This window comes from Mytilus californianus, unplaced genomic scaffold, assembly GCF_021869535.1.
Source record: "Mytilus californianus isolate M0D057914Y unplaced genomic scaffold, xbMytCali1.0.p SCAF_9, whole genome shotgun sequence".
Lineage (NCBI taxonomy): Eukaryota > Metazoa > Mollusca > Bivalvia > Mytilida > Mytilidae > Mytilus > Mytilus californianus.
Window position 1 is genome coordinate 1,731,812 of NW_026262745.1, and position 25,303 is coordinate 1,757,114.

General features: G+C 33.0%; 1 protein-coding gene across 1 annotated transcript in view; it reads right to left on the reverse strand.

Annotated features, from left to right (window-relative positions):
- Positions 1-16,262: 16,262 nt before the first annotated feature.
- LOC127716136 (uncharacterized) overlaps positions 16,263-25,303 on the reverse strand; it is a 62,086-nt gene continuing 53,045 nt past the window's right edge. Inside the window, exon 5 of the mRNA XM_052222242.1 lies at positions 16,263-17,789. Coding sequence (XP_052078202.1) covers positions 16,419-17,789 — 1,371 coding nt within the window. The 3' untranslated portion in view covers positions 16,263-16,418. The remainder of the gene's footprint in view (positions 17,790-25,303) is intronic.

The following is a 25,303-nucleotide window of genomic DNA, read 5'->3' on the forward strand; positions in this document are numbered from 1 at the left end:
TATCCATGTCACCCTCAACGCTGAACGTTATCCGGCAGTCGACTATAATGCAGCTTTCAACGAAAATAGGATCGCCAGAGTGTTCAAAGAGGCCTCCGACTTCAGAAAGAAATTCCACAACATGGACTGTCTCCTCAGTAATGGCGGTATTAATCCCCCCGATTACATCGACTTGTACCCCTTGTTTGTGATTGATGTGAGTCATCAGTCTGAGCGTCTCAAAGAATCCACGATGGATATTCAGATCCGAGCCGAATTCGCCCGCAATGTTCCAGCTAACACCGAAGCGTTTGCACTTGTCATTTCCGACAGAATCCTACAGTTTGAATCCGATGGTCAGAAGATGAACGTCGTGTACTAAAAAGTAAATGGATAAAATTCACCTACAACTCCTCTTTGCCAGTCGCCCCGCCGAAGTCTATGCGATCGTAGTGAAGGCTGGTAAACAACTCAAGAAGCAGTATGACGGTATCAAAGAGTGGAAGCAAAAATATGTGACAATGGTCTACCATAAATAAATGGACAACACATTGTTGCAGCAAATTGTCGATAACACCGACCCCAAGCATGGGTCTTCCTTCATCGTCTCTGGAAACGATAGCCAAATCCTTACCCGGTTCAACCCCCCACTGCAACTCAAGGAATCCAAGGCCTACGAGATGGCATTGGTAAACCTGGAAACCTACTACTCCATCCCAAACATTCACGCAGGTAACAATTCCTTCCGCTATTCTCAAGACGAAGGTATTACCTGGTTTCCCATTGTTTTGAGCACTGGCTCGTACGGTAGAGATGAAATTAACAATGTAGTCCAGCGACAAATTCGTCTCAACCAGCACAAAACTAAGATCATCATCGATGCCAACCGCTCGACGCTGAGAGCAACCCTGAGCCTAGCCAGACGCTTTCAAGTGGACTTTGATGTTGAAAACAGCCTTAGCACCGTGTTGGGGTTTGAGCAACGACTCTACACTTTTGATAGGGTTACAAATGGTTACACTGAGGGTGAACACATTGTGAATATCATCAGTATTAACAGCATTCTGGTGAATAGTGATATCATCCATGGGAGTTATGTGAACGGTAACAGCAGTCCACCATCTACAGCTTCTTTCCCGCAGTCGATCCTGGTATGAAGATCATTCAAACCCCCATGAATCTAGTATACTTGCCAGTGACCTTGCGAACCATCAATCGCATGCAAACGTATCTCACCGATCAAGACGGTAGGCCCATCGATTTCAGGGGTGAACATCTCACCATCCGCTTTCATCTTCGAGAGGTATAAATAAATGACTTATCTTGAACATGATTTGAAATTGACAAAAGGCAGTTAGAAACACTGCAAAACGATAACGTCTTAGAGCCCGCCTAAAAAGGTCTAGTGACGTACTGGCTATACAATAAGGACATTATTACAATCTTGTGCGTATTGAATGCGCGTGCGCCGTAAAAAACGTCACACATCGTTCCGTTACGCTTCACTACACACATCGTTTCACGATGTGTTCCATTCCGCTTCATTTCACGATGTGCTCTGTTTCAAGCATAAAAAAAATAATTTCCGACATTTTTGCCGGATCGGGAAATGTTTTCGAACCCACCCATTTTTTTAAAAAAATTTTCTTTGGACTTAATTTCTCACAAGGTCGTAAGAGAAGTACTCCTGCTTGGTCTTTTTGCTGACTTTAAAGCCTGTACTTCTCATGAAGGCTCCTTCCAAGGGTTCCTTCTCTCTGTTCAGTCCACTGCAGGCCCACACCCTATTCGTTTCTCCTTCTCTGTTTTTCAAGGTAAGGATCTTACTCCTCCCAAACTACCCATCTACTTCTACCACTTCCAGGATTTTATAGATCACACCGGTTGAGAGTTCCTGCCATTTCAGGGTTTCCAAACTCTGGTCCTTTGCCTTTTCCTCAAAAACATTATCATTGATAAATTCGTTGTCTACGATTTTTGAACTTCTGAGTTCCTCCATCTTTTGAACGAATGCCATGCTTGTATTTACTTTATACTCAACTGGGCGGAGCTGGGGTTGGGGGTCCTATGCAGGTTTTGCCCTTGAAATGGGGGAGTGCGTCAGATTCCCCCTTTTCACACTACTTAGATTCAATCATCGAATCTTAGCTAAAAACAATTTTCTTCATAAAATTAAGATTTATGATATTGTACATTTTGCAATAGAGAAATTGAAACATTAGAACATTTATTTTGGGAATGTGAACATACACAGATATTATTAGAACAGATTGAAAATTGGTTTTTGACCAATGGAATTAGTGTACTTTTTACAAAAGAAGTTTTTTTGTTTGGTAACATTGCAAAAATATCAAAAGGCAAGGCAGAAAATACTCTTTTTCTTATCAGAAAGCAATATGTTTATAATACCAGATGTTTAAAAAAAAAACTGTCAATAAACTCAGTAAAAGAGAAGATGAAATATGTGTATACAATTGATAAAAATATTGCTATGAAAAACAAATGTGAATATCAGTTTCTCAGAGAATGGAATATTTTTGATAGATTACTTAGTTACGTATATACTTTAAATGTAATGTTATAAATGAAAATGCTGGATTTACTATACTGAAATAGAATTCAATGTCTAGATGAATTGTATTGAAAACTCACCACACTATTCTTTCTCACTATCTTTATCTCTCTATTTCTCTCTCTCTCTCTGGTGTTTAGACTGCTTTACTCTCTATCTTATATTTGTGTTTTTGAAAAAAAAAATGCTTCTTTAGAAAGATGTACTGATTAGATAATATCAAGAGATTTATACATTATATATTGCTATTATATTTATGTATATTATGTTGTAAATTGGAAGTTATAAATAATAAAAATTAAAAAAAAGAATTGATTTGTTTTCTTAAAAGTCAACACCTTATTAAGTCTGACGCCATTTCCAGATCTCAGTAAAATATGACGGTTTTGTGCACAAATCGCATTGTTTATTGAGTATTTAATTATGGCTCTCATCATAATTCCAATCTTATTTGCAAATATCACATAATAATCTGATTTGATTAGTGGAATCCGTTTCGAGTGACTGAAATTGAAAAGGTTAACATACCGATTATTCTGTCTTCTGCACTACGAAACAAAAAGCATGGTTACAATGCAATTGTCCTCCTTACAATTGTGCGTTCGTGATACTACAAATAGTTGACATTTGCGTTGACATTCTTTAGATTTACATCCAATATTTTGAACTGGTGAAAAATTCAAAATGTTACATTGACATCAGTTCATGTTTAAGATACTTTTGATACCTTTCCTGAAATTCTCCAGTCATAAAATCTTATACAAAAATTCGTCCTACAACAGTTCACATACTTTCAACCACGCTCTAAATGGCCGCGATTTCGCGGGTGTGTTCTAGTATATCTAACTTTATGACCAAATTTAGGATATATCTTAACTAAGGAGACTTTCGTTAACCTGACTTAGGACTAAGACGTGTCCTAAGACCATCCTAAGACACGTCCTAGTCCTTAGACAGCTTCGTTGACACGGTACCAGAACTACAATCAACATTTCACGTAACATTTCAGTGCATATAAGATGATTACCATCGCTGAAAGTTAAACAATCAAATTGTTACCCCTTTTTACAAGCCTTAGTAACCATGTGACCTCAAGTTTCCAAAATATTGTATAGAAACACCAAATATAAAAAGAATGGTGCATAGAATCACCCAAGTTATATGTTTATGACTCAGAACTGTCGAATTCAATGGAATAATTTTTTTTATCCTTTTTCCGTATGAAACTGGATGGAAAATACTATAATGATTTGGTGGTATTACACCTTTTTGACGAAAACTGAAAAAAAAATATGAATGGTTAAATGCAGGTATCATAACCTTTAAACACTTTTAATCAAGTATAAGTATGTTGCTAAACTGTGAACACATATATTGAACATGCTTAGGATATTCACTTTGTTATATAGGCGACAGATAAATCTCGTGGAAGTTACCACTCACATGATTGACAGGAGTATATGTAGCGATAATTGACACTAAACTGGATTGTTCGTTTTGTTGCGCACATCGGTCGGAATGGGGATTTTAAATTAGATGCTTCGTATTTAGATAGCACCCCGTTTGTACAACTGTGTAAAAAAAAGAGGCAAGGATACAAAGGGACATTCAAACTCATAAGTCGAAAATAAACTGACAACGCCATGGCCAAAAAAGAAAAAAGACAAACAAACAATAGTACACAAAACATAACATAGAAAATCAAAGACTGAGCAATACGAACCCCACCAAAAAACTGTGGTGATCTTAGGTGCTCCGGAAGGGTAAGCATATCATGCCCCACATGTGGGACCAGTCGTTTTCTCATGTAAGTACAAATCCAGTGATAAGTCTCATTCGGTAGGTCATATTCGGGGAAACGGGACCAGGATTGTAGTTAAGACAATTGGATATGTCTGTTGTCATCTGGGAAACGGATACTCCATAACAGTCAACCAACTAATGATGGCGTCCGTAAAATTTACGGAGGAATGATTTCAACTTCACCACTTGAAACTTTTGGTTTAATAGCTTTCTTGTGAGCAGCAACCCTCTATCAAGGAAATCATGATAGGAAATACAAGCCTTGGAATATCGTATCAACTGTATGATATAAACTCCGTATGCAGGCGGTACCGGAATGTTGCTACATGGAAATGGAAAGTTCACAATTGGGAAGCTGAAATCATCTTTTTTGCCGTAAAGTTTTGTTTTTAACGTCAATTTATAGATGTGATGGTATGCCTCATATCTTGACTTACATTTATAAATTGACGATGATGTGTTTTTTGTATATTTAAAGTTTTAAGTTTCAAAAATCATTGTTTTTATCATCTCAAGACGGAACAATGGATTTTATAATAAGCTCTGAAATTGTGGACGTCAATATGGTATATACTAAAGTATGGAATGGAGATTAGTATGAATATTCTTGAATTGTGCGGATGTTATAAATTTCTAATAAAATGAATACGAATTGAATGAAACAGTCATTTTTATCTGTTTAAATGGTACTGTTTACTAGTCGTTTTAATAAGATTAGATATGATTGGATACATATAGTTTATTATGCCTTATCTTAAGACATACAGAATGAGGTAATCTAGCATGTAGGGATGGGGACATAAAATGATAAATGTTCCATAAGAAATGGGACATATAAGTATTTCTAATAGCATATAATTTTCACAATAACGCAGTAACGCATTGAGTGTATCATAGGAATTCTTTATATACTCTACAAAAAAAGAAACACGTAATCATTATGGATTTTTGAAGGGGCATTAGCTGTCAAATACATGTTCGCCGATTTCACTCAAATTCTCATATTTGATTTATAACATACTCAACTGTATATCCAAATTATAAATAGTCTAATATAAACAATTTACAATACACGGACTCGATAACATGTATCAGCATTTTGTGTGTATTTTAGTCTAGACGCCATCTAATCAACTACCGAGGTGACCTCCGAAGACTGCCGACGGTCATATAACCCGATATAAACATAAATATAGATATAAATAGATAACGATCTCGTGCAATTGGATTTTTCTAGGTATGTTTGATTTCATATTATAGGTTAAAAATATATGCAAATCATCGTTTTTAACTTATAAGAACGAGTTCTTGTGGATCGAATCAGTCAATGAAATGATTTACCTTCGTTACACTTTCAATGTTGACATTCTTTTCCTTTTAATAACTGAACACGCCTAACTTATGCGTAACCAATCTCTAGCTAAGGGGTTACATTGAAAGTCACACGAATACGGATTCAATGAGATCGAATCATTCACTTGCAAGTGAATAATTCATCATCGATGTTTCTTAGCTTTTTTTGACAAACTGGCTGCTAAAAGCCAATTATTATTTCACTTTTTCACTTTCAGTAATGATTGAACAAAAAACAAAAATCATATTTCATTTTTTTTTTTGCATCTTGTAGGTAATTGCTCGCCATTCCTGTTGCAACATTTGGAAATTAAGTGGAATTTTAGAAGTTGTTTCTTTGTGACGAAGAACGTTGCTGATGTTGATAAAATCGATTCCTTAGTAAGAAAACTGAACTGGACGGAACTGCCTATTTTCATCATGTAATGGTTCCGATCTTACTGGTTTGTAAAAAAACCGGAAAAGAGGTACATCACAAATTATACTGACCAGTCTATATACTGTAGCAAATGTATGTTTGCATCATTTGTCAAGTTCATAGTCTCTCAAACATTTTAGAAAATTAACAGGCAGTGAAAAAAGAATGTAATGTACCCCTAGCGGAGGATAAAGATTTTAAAGAAGGTCATCGAAGCGCCGAGAAGGCGATCTTAATTTGGAAGACTTTTTTTGCACATTAATCCGATAGTAATGTTTTTGTACATGACTACGCTGGGGTCTTACGTTAGTAATTCACACCACTGCATCCTACTCCTCTATTTTCGTGATGATGAGTACTTTCATAGATAAAGAAGGATCTTGGTCCAGTTGATTAAATGGTAATAAAGAACCCTGAATTGTGGATCTTTATTATCAGACCGATGTTGATTTATCCTTATTCTATATTGGTTTGTCGAGTTTCACCAATATAAAGTAGCCCACACAAATTACATTCAATTCCGACATTGTCCGTGGAACAGTTTAATGGCTCAAAAGATTGTGTATAATAAGTTTTTCCTGTTAAGCGTCTAGTGAAACCAGGGGAAGTGAATAACATGTAACATGTCTTACATGTGATCCTCTTTCCGTTTTGATGCTTTCAAGTAGAAATGATAGGAGTCGAGCCGCTAGAAGCAGGTGTTTTAATTGTTTGAAAAGTATCTGAATTTTTAAAGTAATAATTACCTTCTGGCTGTACATGAGTCAAATCAGGGGTTTCTCTAAGGATGTTCCGTGAAACACATAAATCAAATGCTACAGTGTTCCATGTATCATAATAAGACCTTGGTAACCCGGGCGACGTCCTAGCCGGTTTGTATGCTGTATTCATCATGCATCATGCTACAAAGTTAATGATGCCCTCGGGAATAATCCACCATCAGTGGAAGAAACTTGACATTTACTTAGTTGTAGTAAAAAGCAAAATAACAAAAATACGGAACTCCAAGGAAAATTCTAAAACGGAAAATCCCCAAACAAATGGCAAAATCAAAAGCTTAAACACATCAAACGATTGTAAATCAACTGTAATATTTCCTGACTTGTACAGGCATTTCGCTATGTAGAAAATGGTGGACCAAACCGGGACATTTTTTGGGGTTGTGTGAAGTGTAATCTCGTTGATGTGCAACTGGAATTTCGTAAATTTTGGTATGGGATATACTCATTATTGAAGGCTGTTCGATGACCAATAGCTGCTATTTTCTACGTCATTTAGTCTCTGGTGGAGATTTGTCTCATTGGTAATCATACCTCATATTTTTATTTCCATATTTGCATCTTCTTATATCTATTTACAATAATCTACCGCATTCCAATGTACAAAATCTACAACAATATTTTTGCACCTATCATCAGAGTTTTGTTCTATCGTCAACTTTAAGTTTTGACATAAAACATACAATATCAATAGCATTACCCTTCGTTGAAGGTCCATTCCAAATTGGTGTATGTTTAATAAATTTAAAGGAGGTGGAAGGATATTGTTGTATTTTTAGTCCTATTTTCTCTTTTTTTTTTAGTTTATAGGTATTTATTTTAATATACATTGTATATAATCTATGACATTGGGATGACCATTTTTGTTTGAATGATTAATATCTATATCGAACCATATTTCAGGTTCAGAACATTTGTTATGTAAATGCTAGTGAACTGTTGACATTGTTGAAGGCCGTGCGATGACCTTTAGTTGATAACGTCTACATCATATAGTTTGTGGTGGAAATTAATGACATTGACAATCATACCATATTTTTTTTATGTATTGTATTTTCCTTTTCGTAGTCATTGCAATGCATTTTCTTACAAATATCATTCAGGCAGAACGTTTCATTGGCTGTTGGAATAATTTTTAAAATTGAGTAAGGAAAAATTACACGATCGATCCAATTATCAATCTTGTTTATCTAGTTTACAATAGATTTGTGTTTGTCTTTCGGTCGTGTCTTTTCTTTTACCATTATAATGTCAGTTGCTCTTCTGCGAATTGAAAGGAAAATAACTGTTATGTTACTGACATTGTACATGCATTTCCCGTACAACATGGTTGGTTGCACCTGGTTGTATAGCTTACTAAACCTTTCATTTGTATCATAGTTGTTTGCAGTTCCCTTTTATTGGCATAATTGGGATAACAACCCAAACAGATATAATTAGTTAACACTACAAACCAGTAAAAGTCTTAAAGTCGGAAATGGCCTATATCTGTACTCGACTGTAGGTTGCATTTCTTTAAATATAGACAATGCAATTTCCCATAGGAACTCCTTGTATTGCTAAAACTGTACCATTTTTACTATGAAGTTTCGAAAAAAATTATATCCTAGAATTGAAACCTCATATGCACTATTTTTTTCAAAGGTCAAAATATAGAGCTGTGCGGCATAATTTCAAAATGTATATGCCCCGAAATTCTAAGAGTTTAAACTTGTACTTAAATTCTGTACTACTCCTACTTTCACTTTTGATCTCCCTCAGAATTCAAGGCTGCCGCTATATTTTTTTTATTTATACTGGTAACATTCCCAAGTTATGTTTCTATAAGATGAAACATAGAGATCATATCTGGGAACCAGTACGTAAACAAAACAATTTATCTATAAATATTATATATCTCCCCAAAAGAGGCGTTAATTGAATTAGTCTGAATTTTACCCGATATTACACGACCCCAATTTTAACCATACTCGACTGTACTGATTTGTACTTGACTCTTATCTTTGCCATTAAAAATGATCTGAACCATACTTGACCAGTCTGAACCATACTTGACCAAATAACCTGTACTTTTTTTAAATTATAACTGTTTAAATAATTTTCTTTGTACTAGTATGACAACAGCTACAATAAAGTAGAGATATAAAAACCGATTTTTACATCCTTACATGATTATCAGATTTATCAAATCCAGATACTTAAATTATCTAAATCTAAAGTCTGAGTCTTGTTTAAAAAAAAATTGTCTTTTACCTGAAAACCACACATGTACTTAGGGTAATAAAGCCTTATTAAGGTGCTTCTTGTTTTGCATGTGTGTTTTTTTTTAAAACAAAACTTAATTCACCTAAATGTTTTAAAAATAAAAACTACATAGGTTTCATGGTCACATACAATAGTTATCTAATATCTATCTGTTTGACTGAGGTAACAACAGCCAACAAAATCACTGAAATTGTTTAACCTATAACAGAAATAAATCTATTCTTATTATAATTTGGCATATTTATATACATATCTAAAAGGGATAAAATTGTACAGAAATTATTAGAATTGTTCTTCTGATTTGGGGTAAACTTTAAAGTAATACCTCCTGCTTGGGGCACAATTATTAAAAAGATCACACCTGGTCAGAAAGTAATAAAATTTAAATAACATCCATTGAAAATTAAACAACATCCTATAAAACTTAAATCACAAGGCCTTTTGAATTCATTAGATAAGTTATACACGAGTTTAGGAAAACAGGATTTTCTTTTTACCTGTAAAACACACCTGCACTGAGGAGGTAATACTTTATAGTTCACCCTAATCAGAAGAACAATTATAATAATTTCTTTAAAATTAAACCTTATTAAAGTGCTTCTTATATTTTATGTATTTAATTTTGACAAAACTTAATTAATCAACCTAAATTTTTACTGCACCTTTGAAACACAATTCTTTTTCAAAAAGGTTTTACCAAGGATTGCTATGGAAGTTCTATTATATAAAAGACTTAGGACCGTGACAACGAAGCTGTCCTGTGACTAGTATATGTCTTAGGATGGTCTAAGTTCACGTCTTAGTCCTAAGTCAGGTTAACGAAATTCTCCTAAAATAAAATATGTCATAAATTTGGTCCTAAAGTTAGGATATATACAAAGGTGTCTTAGGATGGTCTTAGGATAGTCCTAAAAGTTACGATGTCCTTAGTCGAAATAAAAACAACAAATACGGCATTTACTCAACAATAAAAATACTAATACAATATCAAACTATTATACTGTTGTTAGAATTAAACTAATTAAACAAAATAGTCTTCAGTATATGTTATTTCAAAGATTCAATTGTGTTACATTATTTCAAATTTGTAGACAAATTTGATCCATAAATTAACAAATAGGTTTATAGTATTCAGTTTGAGTTTTTGGAATAATAAGCATATATCACGAACTTTGTCTGGTTGTTCTTGAACTAACCTTATGCACACATCTAAATACATTGAGATATTCAGGAGTCGTTTGGTGAATTACTTTAAGAAATAAAATTGTTTTTCTATATACAAAATCATATGAACTGGGTATCCATCTCCAAAAAGTATGTTTGGCGATGTCATATTACGCACATTTAAGATATAATTCGTGCTGCCCTTTTTGAAGCTTAACAATTCTATCATCATAATCTACATTTTTTGCACTTCACCAAATTGTAAAATGATCATGTTGATAATAGTTGAAACGTGGAAAACAATTAGATTTCGGTTTCAGAAACAAAATGGACTTCTTTTCTTACTAAGGCTGATTCAATACATGTAATGAAATCGAGTGGACCTAAGGACAAAGCTAATTTATATAGCTAAAATTGCAGCACGAATATCATCTCTAACACAGTTTTGTGACCATTAAGTTTTGTTGCATTATGAAATCTATTTATCATTTTCAATAGTATATAATAATGTATCTATTAGTATTACGTTAAAAAACTTTATTTTGCGTTAAAAAAAATCCATAAAAGATGCAACCTCCCGCTCTTTGCATATAAATTTTACTGAAATACATTAAAATATATGTCATTTATTTCTCTACATATTTTTATTAATTAAATAAATGTTAGGATGGTCCTAGGACAATTGTAGTTAGGACTGTCCAAAGATAGCTTTGTTTTACATCCTAAGACATGTCTCAGACACGTCATAAGACCATCCTAAATATCGTCCTAAGACATACCTTTGGACATATCCTAGGATACTTTCATTGACATGGCCCTTGGTCTCACAAAACATAGATGTCATTTTTAAAATTTATTAATTTGCCTTATATACAATAAAAATATGATTACTGCGTTACTAACTAAACATGACTGACATGATGAAAGTTTTCAAGTAACCATAAAATATATCTGAAAAATTAAAAAACAATTTGAATACCATTTAAGAAATCTGAATAATTGTCAAAAGTTTCTAGTATTTTCGATGTACATAATGCAATGTGAACATGATATCATGTATATACAAATTCATTTAACCGAAAACTTAATTTATTACATGATATTTTTTTTAATCTGACCAGAAATGACTTCCTTTGATCATCTTATTTTATTTTTATTTTAAAGATGATATACATATTTAGAGTAATTATGAATATAATATGTTTTCAGCTGTGTATCACCTTCACTGGTGATCCAATGGATGGATCTATCATAGAGTTGTCACTTGTTTAGACGTACTTATTGTATCTTATGATTTTTTACGATAGATATTTAGCTAATCTGCAATAAATGCCATCTTCATGCCTATCATGCAATGTGTTGCAACTCTAGATTCTGCTGACGAGGAAAGGTAAGACTAGGTCACCGAAAGCTAAATTTTTATTTCAGTCTAGGTGGCCGAGCAGTCTAGAGCCCTGGGCACAGTGCAGGCGGTGTTGTCTCGATATCCCAATAACTTGAGTTCAAATCCCAGCGAGTGAAGAACCAAAATAAGCTTCCGCAAATTTGCAAATTTAACATTGTTGTGCTGATATTTAGAGTAATTATGAATATAATATGTGTTTTCAGCCGCGTATCACCTCCTCTGGTGATCCAATGGATGGATCTGTCGTAGAGTTGTCACTTGTTTAGACTAACTAACTATATAATATATATATATATATATATATATTAATTACTCTAAATATCAGCACAACAATGTTAAATCTGCAGATTTGTTCTTTCTCGCCCTCTACACAGAAAATTATTAAAAGTAAAAGACACGCAAAATCGTTAAAGAAGTTACTGACCAGTGCAAAATTAAACAATCTTCTATCAAAAAAATGCGGACGTTCAACCTGTTGGTATTTGTTTTGGAAGGAGAATCATATGAATTTAAATCGGGAGAGAATTTTAATATTAAGAACTCTTTTACATGCGCATCAGGAAACGTAATTTATGCAATCAAATGTAATGGGTGCAAAAAAGATCATTTTGGCGAAACAGGAAATACATTAAACCAAAGATTTACAGTTCACCGTCAACACATCCAACATCCAGGAACTAGGATGATTAGCGCTAGTGAACACCTGGATTTATGCGCAGCCAATAAATTACCGAAATATTATGTGTTCCCATTCAACCAATGTGACGACCAGTTTACTGAAAAAATGCGAATAAATAAAGAAATTATGTTCATTAAAAAGTACAAACCAAGCTTAAATAGATAAGACACAACTTATGTAAGGGTTACGTCCCTTTTGTGCATTGTTACGGACTCATAATAGTGACGTTACCATTGACTTCATTAATTACATTCATCCATGATTATCACAAAGATGTGTAACCGGTTGGAGAAAAATATAGTAAATTAAAGAACTTTAGTAGCATTTTGAACTTTTTTTTTATATTTCTTCTAGTGTGGACGCAGAATTTAATTTTAAGTATACATATAGATATCTAAAGATTTGCACAACGGTACTAATACAAGATGGTAATATACGAAAATGATGTTATAAAATCGTGTTGAAACTATTTCAGTGTCAATAATTTCAACAATACTAAATATCTATTTTGTTACATCTGGTGATCCGTTTATTTTGGCAATCGCCATGGCAGTCAGTGGTTTCAGAACAACCGTTGTTTGACCTGCTAGTCAAATGCGTTTTGTCAAAACATACTTTTTCACCTTTTTGGTCTTTTGGAAAATTTTGCTAGTGCTGTATTTAGACCCCTCTACCAAGAAATTTGTTTTGCATGCACAGGTATAAAAATTGCGGTTTTTATCCAACGCAATCATAGGTTTGAGCGTTGTTTTCAATTTAGACTTTATTTATATACGTATAAGTGTTGATGAATATGATGTTGATGATTACATCATGTTTATTGTTAAATTTAGTTTCAATGCTATATAACATACATTTTTTATTTCAAATTGTTGTTCAAATTTCTAGCCAAGAGAAATATCTGTTAAAACAGTTCCTAAATTGATGAAATATAATAGATAGATATAAAAATAGGTCTAGGTTGGTTAAGAATTGATCGAGTATGGTTAAGACTAGGTCGAGTATCTTTCAGACTAAGTCGAGCATGGTTCAGACTTGGTCGAGAATGGTTAAAACTACGAGTATGATTCAGACACGTATACAATGGTTAAGTACTGGTCGAGTAAAGGTCAAGTACAAGATCAGACTGTTAAGTATGATTCAGACTACAGTCGAGTAATATCAAGTAAATTTCAGACCAATTCAGACTGATCGAGTAAAATTCAATACAGTCAAGTACACATGTAGGCCATTTCAGACTTTTACTGGTTTATAGTGTAATGTGACAATAATTGGGATCAAGCAACCAAAAATGTGTAAACATGTATCAGAGACACACAACACAACTGACAAAAAAAAAATCAAACAAACAAACAAATAAACAAATAAATCGGACAAAGACCCCAACTAAAAAGTTAGTGTATTGGATAGTAAATCTGACAAATCACCAACAAAAAATGTTTGTGATAGTACACAGTTTATTAAAACATAATACCGTGCTGGTATACACTTTCCCAATGAGGTACAGATCATGTTAAATATTAATACACGGATACACAAAACTTTTGACCCACCTCCATCAGGAACGACAACAGCCAAAAAACTCAATAAATTGATGCATAAATACAGAGTAACATCAAGAGTGATAAGAACAAAAGGAACATAATAGCTGAAAAGCAAATAAAGGAAAACTGTGAAGTAAATAACATGATACAAAACCTAAGCATCTAAAAATCCGTCTTGTATCATTTTTGAAGTAGACACTGAAGATTTATCTTTTAGGTCTTGGTACTTCCCGATGCAGTTTTTGAGAAAAGTACGAGACTTTCTTTGACAAAACCGCTGTTCACTACTTTTTTTTTATCAGACACCGATGGCGTTATACAAAGTTTGAGGTGCAGATGCAAGCTCTTGATTACCGTATGCGTTGTAAAATTCATAATCCATATGCGGGGGAAGTTGGTATAATGCTACAGAGGTGAGGAAAAAATATAATTTCAATGTTAAAATCGTCTTGTTTATCTAGGAATCTGTTAATGGAAGACCGCTGAAGTCAAATTCATGGTATATGTCAGGAAATGAGACAAAAGAAGACTAGTTCTGGAGGATATATTAATGGGATCGAATCATAAAAGTTTTAATTGTTATGGAAAGAACATCAATATACCAGTATGTTAAATAAAATGATCTAGATTCTTTGATCGTCTTTGTTCTCATTGTCTTAAGAGACACCGATTAATAAGAAAAGGTTGGTCAGAAGAGGTGTACAGGTTGTTCCAATAGGTAACGCATACAACATGTTGCAAAGTTCTACATCAAAATTCAACAAATCTTTTGTCAACGAGAGCCGCCAGCATACTGATCACTTGTTGTTTGGTGTGACATGTTTTTTTTTTCGGGCACATTTTTAACAAAATATGCCGAATTATACCCTAAACCAGTAAACTCGTAGCGTTTTGTATCATTGCTATGGAGGAAAGCATTGTGGATTATTTCATGTTGACGGGGATTCAATTTGTCACGTGAAATAGTGGTATAAAGATTTGAAAAACGAAGGTTTTCATATAATTTTGTTCAGTGATTTTAGATATTCCCGAAGTTCTTTTGAGTTCTTTAAAATCCATATCTGATAAATGCCAATACGCGAGTTAACAGTATCACAGTATATCTGAAATCCTTCTTTCACTGTAATGACCTAGAGAATGGTCTGTTTATTCTAAGAATTGTCAATCACAAATTCAAATCGTATTCTCTAAGACAAGTTCGCGATTAAGAATACATTGTACTTACATAATTAATAATTCATATAATTTTTGCTTCTCAATTCCAATTGTGCTTTCTTAGATATTTATGTATATGAAGTTACCAATTTTGAAAATACATGTACCAATAAAATAATGTCTTCATGAAGAAAATTCAAACACAACCCAGAACATTCTGTATTGATACATCTGTCAAATGGTTATAGCAATAAAATCGCTATACATGTATTAAGCTATTAAACAGGAATCTCAAATTGGTGGCAAACCTGTGTACTAGAAATCATATAATGATCATTTGCCAATGGTTTTCAAAATTAGAACTTCACAAATCTGGTGCGGCCGAAGTGCTGTTCTCGATCAACTCCATTAGAAACATTTAAACTTAAACGTTTGAAAGCAAAGTTTGTATAGACACAAATGCGCGAGGCACCCGGACGTTGCACGAATTGAAATCCATCTTTACTACTTTCTTTTACATGAAACATGGGCTAAATAAACAGATATATTCAGAAAAAAAAAAACAGTAATCAACAACGTCAAACATTACACTTTCTTTTTATTTTTTACAATTCTGAAGTTGTAAGTTGCACTGTAAATTTTTTTGATAGCAAAAAACTGAAGAACGGAATACAAAATGTATATTTTTTCTTAATATACTCTTTTTACTTTCTTAATTATTTGTTCATAGATACACATGTTTTAATCAGGTATACCTGTAACATAATGGAAATGACAACTGTACCATTGGCTTTCATAAACTACTATGGAATACTTAAGGACAAACTGATGGACTAAAACATCTCAATAAAGATAATAGGCTTTTAAAAGGTACGTCATGCGCGCGATTTGTCTACAAGAAACTCACCAGTGGCGCTTGAAAAAAAACAGATGAAAGGAAAATAAATACGAAGTTGGTTTTCTTACTTGACTGTAAACGATAATTTGTTGAGTTTCAAATACCCTTATTCTTTAATTTGTTTTTATTAAAACAACTTAATCATTGAAGCATCATTGAAAAGGAATACCAACTAAAAGGGATCAGGACACAGGCCCACATTTAAAACTATAAACATTTAGACTAATGGGCCCTACATAGACCTTAAAGAACTTCCGACAAAACACTTCTTTGGAACATCCCAGCAACAGATATATTTTAATATGACATTTAAAAGTTTTTATTTTTACTATTTTTATTGTTGAAGAACTGGTCAAGTTATTTGAAAATTTTAATATTTTTCTGAACAATATATTAGGTCTCAGTTATTTTCCTTCAAACTTTTTCAAGACCATCCAAAATGAATTATTTTCACTTGCAGCGTCATCTATTTGCTCTGTTGATAAAAATGTTGTACTCTTGCGCAAGCGATCCTGAAATATTTCAACTTTAATTCCATATTTGGCTCGTTCCTTGCATCGTTCTAGCGCATCAATCCTCGACTTAAAGCCCTTTCGATTTTCTCTTTTTTCACTTTCTATCATTAATTCAATATACTCCACAGTACTCTTGGGGTCTGATCGTAAAGCTATTTTTTTCAGACGATTATTTAGCTGACTTATGGCTACGACAAGGACTTGAATTTTATAATCTAAAGTTTCAACATCTTGTTTCATATTTGCGATAACCTGTTCCTGTGAAAGTCTCTGTTGATTTGCCTCTTGATACTTTTTGAGCTTTTCAGCGTACCGCTTTCTCTTCCTAACCGTAATAGTTTTGAAAATATATGGCGTATTATGGTGATGGTTCCATGCGCACGAATCAGGACATTGAGTGCATTTTCCATCTTTCATTGCTATACAATCAGCTTTATTTCTATCATCAGAAATCTTGCAAAACTTGTGACATGTAAAGTTACAAACCAGACAGGTCGTAGTGTATTTTCCTGTACCCTCCAAGTTCTCTTTTACTTGTTGGAGTTCTTCAACTTGGTATTCAAAGTCTGCATTGTCCTTGATTGCATCTTTGTACTTGGTAAATATTTCAATTTCTTCCTCAAGGGTATTTATTTTTGACATTCCTTCATCAACTTCTTGTTGCAGATTATAAATTTTATTTTGAAGAGTATGCCTGCTGTTAAGAACTTCCGCGGTAAGGGTTAAACTTTTGGTGTTTAATGTTGTAACATGATCAAAGAAAGTTTTACAACTTTTAATACCCATGTCCCAAAACATCGGAGAAAGGCTTCCTTTAGTTGTGCCTTCATTTTCTGCAAACAAAGCTGAATTGTTGAAAGTAAAGAAATGTTCGTATGGTAGGGGAACGCCTTCTATTGATTGAATCGCATCTATAACTGGAGGACGCTGTCCATCAGCAAATGTAATGAGTGTGCAAATATTCTCTTTTATGTCATTGCCGAAAAGAGCAAGAATTGAGTCGAAAATGTAACGCTGTGTAATTGTCATCCTCGAATCTGGAGCCTTTACTAGAAAGCAGACGGCATCGAGTGTAACTACTCCTTTACAGCTTTTTAGAGAGAATAATTCGCGAATCTGGTCTACTATGACTGAATCTTGCTCTAATCCTCTTGTATCTCCAAATCCGGGAGTATCTATCAAGTTGATTGTGTAGTCAATTCGACTGCAGGAGGAATTGTAAATAGTATAACACGTAACCCATTCTGTCTGGGAATGTGACTACAAATATAAATAGGATAGCTTTAAAAAAAATGAGTACCAGATCTAGAGACTTAGGTGATATAAAAAGGTTGTAGATCCATAAAACAAGGTATATATCCACCAGTTTGTGGCTTCTCTGTTTACACATTTTGGTTAAAAGCTGTAAAATGTTAGATAATTTTGACTTTCTAAATTTTTAAATCTGTTTTATGTAAGAAAGTGTCCACTTTAATTTTTATACTATTACTCATTTTATCACTGAAACATTCACAACATGCACAATTACTTATTATACTTATTGCTACAGCGCGTATCTTTAGGCATCGACAACGGCTTCGTTCAGGTAGATAGGGAAAACTTACGATACAGATTCTCATGTGTATTTTTTGTCTTTGCAGTGTCTTTATCAGGTGTGAGACTTAAAGTTTGATATGTCAAATTATACAACCTTTTAGAGCAGAAAACCAACAGGATTTTAACAGAACAACCAACAAACTTTGTCTTAACTTTTAAAGCTATAGACGTTAAAAAATAAAGTAATGAGAAGTGTTGTCAGACCTATAGCGTACTATAGAGATAACTATATAGAGGTTGGTGATGAAAAAAACAAACTATGTACTTAGAATAAGAATTAGAATTAGATCAAAACTGTAAGATGTAAATAAGAAACAGACTTAAGTGCCAGGTGATAAGGCATAAACAAATGTTGTTTGACGTTAGTTTTATATGTGAAGAAATAACAAATTCTAAAACTTGCTTCGGCAAATTATCTAGAAAATGATATAAAAAGCACCTAACAAAAACGAACATCTTTCAGATATCTTGAGGTAAAAGCGATATATACTACAGATACAGTTGATTCGGCCTCAATTCTTGACTTACATTTAGAAATTAAAAATTGGTTGGTTGAAAACTAAACTTTACGACAAAAGAGACGATTTCAGCTTCCCGATACTGAACTTATCGTTTTTAGTAGCAACACTCCTTTAGCGCCTGCATATGGAGTATATATCTCTGAGTTCATACGATATTGTAGGCCTTGTATTTTCTATCATGATTTCCCTGATATAGGGTTGCTCCTCACAAGGAAGCTATCAAACCAGGAGTTCCAAGTAGGGGTGTTGAAATAATCCCATCATATATTTTACTGACGCCATCACGAGTTGGTTGACCGTTATGGAATATCTGTTTCACAGATGACGACGGATATGTTCCAATTGTAGTAATCACAATCGTGAATGTGACCTTTCGAGTTAGACTTATCACAGAGTTTGTACTTCCATGAGCAACACAACGGGTGCGTCATGTGGAACAGAATCTGCTTAACCTTCTGGAGCACATGAGATCCCCCCAGTTTTTGGTGGGGTTCTAGTTGCTCAGGTTATAGTTTTCTCTTGTGGTTTGTAAATTATTGTTTGTCTTTTGGTATTTTTCTTTTTTTTCGCGATGGCGTTATCGTTGTCAGTTTATTTTTCGACTTATGAGTGGGAATGTCCGTTTGGCTTCTTTCGCCTCTCTTTTTCAGACATCAAATCAAAATCACAGTGTCGTGATAATTTACTGGTCACTTAAAAGTAGAGGTATAATAACGTAACTGAAAAAAAAAAATTATTACAAAAATACCAAACTCCTAGGCAAATTCAAAACGGAAAGTCCCTTATCAAATGGAAAAATCAAAAGATAAAACACATCAAACGAACGGAACTGTCATCTTCCTGACTTGTTACAGGCATTTCCTTCTGTAGAAAATGGCTGATTTTATGGCTAGCTAAACCTCTCACTTGAATACAAAAATGTGTGAGCAAAACAAACAGACACAATAGGTAAAAACGACAAATATTTGGGAACAGTAGTCAACACTGTTGTATAATCTTAATCCCTATAAAAACGAACAACTATGTCAACAAAAGAAAAACAAAATGGCATATAGAGACAAGGATACACAAAAAGACTATTGCACAATAAGGGGATATACAAATACCGAGCCTCGCCAAAAGGATATTACGAAAAATGGTCTCAACAGTAAAGGCCTAATTTATAACAAAACAATTCACGAAAAAAAAATATGACAGACATTAACCACTGACAACCACGAAACTACAGGCTCCAAGAATATTATGGATATTTGTGACATTTATACGTAATATTTATCAACAAGGTCTTGGTATCTTCCGATAAAACCTTTTTTTTAGAAAAAGGACGAGAAGTTCGTTGACATAACCCTGGTTCACCAAATTTATGCTCATACACTTGTGACGTTTTATAAAGTCTGAGTAGCAGAAGCGAGGTCTTGAATACCGAATGAATTGGGAAATGTATATCCCATATGAAGGTGGAGTTGGTATTTTGCTGCTAAGGTGGGGGACATTTAAAAAATTTAAAAAGTCTCGTTTGTCACAGATTCTGGTACTAAGATGACCGCTTATGTCAAATTCAAATTATAAGTCTACAAAATACGGCTGACGAAGACGTGTCTGTTGTTTCTTTATTTTCTAGATCTGGAGAATATATCAAGGGAACTCAATCGGAAAAGTTTGGATTGTTAATGGAATGGCAATCATCATTAATATATCTGAATGTGAAATTAAATGATCTGGCTTCTTTGATAATTTTGTTTTTGACAAGTGTCTGAAGGGACTCCTACTCATGTGAAAATTAGAAGAGGTGGCAAGGAAAGGCGCACAGTTTGTTCCCATATGAATGCCGACAATTTGGTGAAAAAGTATATTTCAAAGTTCCACAAACATGTTGTCAGTAAGAAGCTCCAACGGTGTAGCACGTTTAACCTTTTTGTTCACCATGAATATTATGTGCCGTAAGGTATCACAAAGCAATAAATTTATAGCGTATGCTACCATTTTTATTTTGAAAACGTGGATTATTTTTTTAGACGATATTTCAATTTTACATGTTGAATGGTGTTATAAAGGGTTAACAAATCAAAAGTTTTGATAGAACTTATTTCAAAAAAAGATCAAGATTTTAAATCATCCTTAAGTTCTTTAGAGTTCTTTTAGAATCCACAAATGGTTAATACCACTAGGCGAATAACCTGTTTCACGATGTGTCTGAAGACCTTCTTTCACTGCAGACAGAACTTTTAGAACGCTATAATTTGGTCCCTTTATTGACTAAAGATTAACTAACCGTTTTTTTATTAAAGTATTTAAGATTACACTAGAAACTACACGTTCTTCTTTGATAGACAATTGTATTCGCAGAGCTCTGACACCGATAATTGAACAACAATTGCTGCAACATATACACATCTTGTGAATCTATTTGAGGACACTATTTAATGACAAGTTGAATTAGAAAGTGACTTATTTCATCGAAGATCTTCAGTAACATAAAGGAAGTAACTTGTAAATAAAAGATAATATATAAAAATACATCCAATTAAATGTTGATTATGGTTCAGAATGACATTCTTATACATTTTTTAGGTAATGACTCCGTATTTCCTAAAATCTGTCATAAATGAAATTTAGGTATATATGATTCGATCAATTGTTCGGGAAAACACGAAACTGTTATTGAAACCAAGTACACATATGAACTTATGCTACTGTTTGCACATGTTTGTGCTTGTTAAGAAGGATTGGAACCCATGCTTCGGTGACATCAGGGCAACTACACTTGCACTGTTTCCAAAAGCAACCACATAGACTGTTCGGCCAATATCCCGGCTAATTCTTCAATTTGCTTATTTACCCGGACAAGGGAAATGAGTCCCTATCCCTTGTGGCTAAAAACGATATCAGTCGCCGTTTAACTTTTAACAATGATCAAAACCAACACCATATAGCAGCTATAAAATAAACATTACAAAATGTGAAAAATTCAATCGGTTCAAAACCAACGGCAAGACTTGTTACGTATTATATCATCTTCAAATCACATTTTTTATCATTATAATTCTATATGGATATGCGTAGAAAATGATTTTATATTTACAGAAGTTTGTACAGAAGACCCCTTCAACGAACATTTTTATTTAGCCAATGATTTTTAAGAAAGTAGAGCTTGTAACATTTGTTATTTCATATGTTATCCGTTGGTATTAAGAGTTAGGTGTCTCAGCTTTGACTTGTACCGAGATGAGTACTGTATACTGTAAATGTTTTGGCAAATTGGATTCCGATTATTCCTAAATTATAAAAATTAAGCTTAAAGGAGATGTGACACGAATTTTTTTTTATTAAATCAATAAAAATTAGTCTTCAAACATGTTTTGTACAATTTTGCTTGTCAAAACCAAATCAATCCAGAAATAACTTACTGTGCATTTATAACAATTTTAGACATTTTTTTATATGAAAGCATATTGTCATGTTGGGAAAAGCTAAAAATAGCACAAATTCAGGTTTAAGGCTCTTGATTTGCAATATGTGACTTTTTGACCCCAAAAAGATTGAAATGTGGCTAATATCATTTCAAATGATGAGTTAAGACAAAACAATCAATTGTTTTCTGATTTTGGGGTTTTACCGCATTTCGCTTTAAAGAGCCAAGAAAGTTGATCAGAAATCTTTTGTTTTTCTTTATTTTTAATCCTTAGTCAATTTATAGTTAAAAACATTCTATCTGATCAGAATGCGACTTATATTACAAAATGCACAGCTCAATTTAAACCGACTGTAATATATGATTTTTTTTAGAAAATACTTGAAAATTTCATTTTGGACTACAGGAACATAAACTTTCAATATCAAGATCAGTTTTTGTTGATTTTTCCTTGTTTGTTCTACTGCTTTTAAGACTTTCCACAATTTTTGTTATGAGTTTAGTAAAAAATCCAAGGTATTGAAGAGTCAAGGAATATTGACCCCCCTTTTTTCAACTGGTGTCAGTAATGGGACTATTAATTGATCAAAACTTCAGTCATGGTCATTTAATTGTTTTATTTACTATCAGCCAATAAAATGTAAGATATAAAAAATTTATTTGAGATAATAAATGGGATTTTTGTGAGATTATGCAGTGTTTACATCAGGCTATGTTATCTGCCAAAAACATGGTATGACACAATGATATAAGAGGTAAAAATCAAATAATTTCATTAAATCGTCACGACAACAATTTTTGTTGGGTAGTAAACAACCTATGTTTTCATGTTTAACACCGCAGAAACATTTTTCTGTGCATTTATAACAATTTTTACATTTTTTTAAATGAAAGCATATTAGCAGGTTGGGAAAAGCTAAAAAAATCACTAATAAAAATTAGTCTTCAAACATGTTTTGTACAATTTTGCTTGTCAAAACCAAATGAATCCGCCTTTTTTAGGACAAAGAATCCGGCGCTTGTCATAATGAATGACTTTTATTTAGATAAGGTGTCAGACCACCAATTAAAAGTCCCTATCTGTTCAACCAAAATTTGCAATTTTCACAGCTTTCTAAATATTTTACCTTAAGTTTAACTTCATAGAAACCAGGTATATCCTGAATTGTATATGTATCAGCTTTCTACATGCCAATTTTCAACATACCTTTAAAATCATTTAAGAAAGAAGAGGCCTCCCGAATAGAGGTACCACTAAAAATAACCCCTAGTTTTCTGAAAATCTTAAATTAGTATACTATGGAGTGCATTAATCCTCAATGTTGAATGCAAACTCATAGACAAGTAAATTTTAGCTCAAAATGGTCTTAATATATTTCTCTTTCACCAAAAGTTTCATTTCTGCCAATTTGTTGGTTAGTTTAAGTAAACATTGACATCAAATGCACTGTTTTTTGTCCGAGTAGGCCTACTTTAACATACGTTCTAAATTGGAGAGAGTAATTGGTGGTCTGACACCTAAGAGCCAAAAAAGTTGATCAGAAATCTTTTGATTTTCTTTATACTTAATCCTTATTCAATTTATAGTTAAAAGCATCCTATCTGATCATAATGCGACTTATATTACAAATTTCACAGCTCAATTTAAAATGACTGTAATTTATGATTTTTTTAGTAAATACTTGAAAATCTAATTTTGGACTACAGGAACATAAACTTTCAATATCAAGATCAGTTTTTGTTGATTTTTCCTTGTTTGTTCTACTGCTTTTAAGACTTTCCAACATGTTTTTTTATGAGTTTAGTAAAAAATGCGAGGTATTGAAGAGTCAAGGAATATTGACCCCCCTTTTTTTCAACTGGTGTCAGTAATGGGACTATTAATTGATCAAAAGTGCAGTCATGGTCATTTAATTGTTTTATTTATTATCAGTCAATAAAATTTAAGATATAAAAATTTTATTTGAGATAATAAATGGGATATTTGTGAGTTTGTGCAGTGTTTACATCAGGCTATGTTATCTGCCAAATACATGATATGACACATTGATATAAGGGGTAAAAAATCAAATAATTTCATAAAATCTTCATGACAACAATTTGTGTTGGGTAGAAACAACCTTTGTTTTCATGTTTAACACCTCAGAAACAACTTACTGTGCTTTGATAACAATTTTAGACATTTTTTTTTATGACGGCATATTGTCAGGTTGGGAAAAGCTAAAAATAGCACAAATTCAGGTTTAAGGCTCTTGATGTGCAATATGTGACTTTTTGACCCAAAAAAGATTGAAATGTGGCTAATATCATTTCAACTGATAAGTTAAGACAAAAAAATCAATTGTTTTCTGATTTTGGGGTTTCACCGCATTTCGCTTTAAAAAGCCAAAAAGTTGATCAGAAATCTTTTGTTTTTCTTTATTCTTAATCCTTAGTCAATTTGTAGTTAAAACATCCTATCTGAGCATAGTGCGACTTATATTACAAACTTCACAGCTCATTTTTAAATGACTGTAATGTATGAGTTTTTTAGAAAATACTTGAAAATTTCATTTTGGACTACAGGAACATAAACTTTCAATATCAAGATCAGTTTTTTTTTATTTTTCCATGTTTGTTCTACTGCTTTTAAGACTTTCCACAATTTTTGTAATGAGTTTAGTAAAAAATCCGAGGTATTGAAGAGTCAAGGAATATTGACCCCCCCTTTTTTCAACTGCTGTCAGTAATGGGACTATTAATTGATCAAAAGTGCAGTCATGGTCATTTAATTGTTTTATTTACTATCAGTCAATAAAATTTAAGATATAAAAATTTTATTTGAGATAATAAATGGGATTTTTGTGAGTTTCTGCAGTGTTTACATCAGGCTATGTTATCTGCCAAATACATGATATGACACAATGATATAAGGGGTAAAAATCAAATAATTTCATTGAATCTTCATGACAACAATTTTTGTTGGGTAGTAAACAACCTTTGTTTTCATGTTTAACAACACATAAACAACTTACTGTGCATTTATAACAATTTTAGACATTTTTTTTATATGAAAGCATATTGTCAGGTTGGGAAAGGTTAAAAATAGCACAAATTCAGGTTTAATGCTCTTGATTTGCAATATGTGACTTTTTGACCCAAAAAAGATTGAAATGTGGCTACTATCATTTCAAATGATCAGTTAAGACAAAAAAATCAATTGTTTTTTTATTTTAGGGTTTCACCGCATTTCGCTTTAAAGAGCC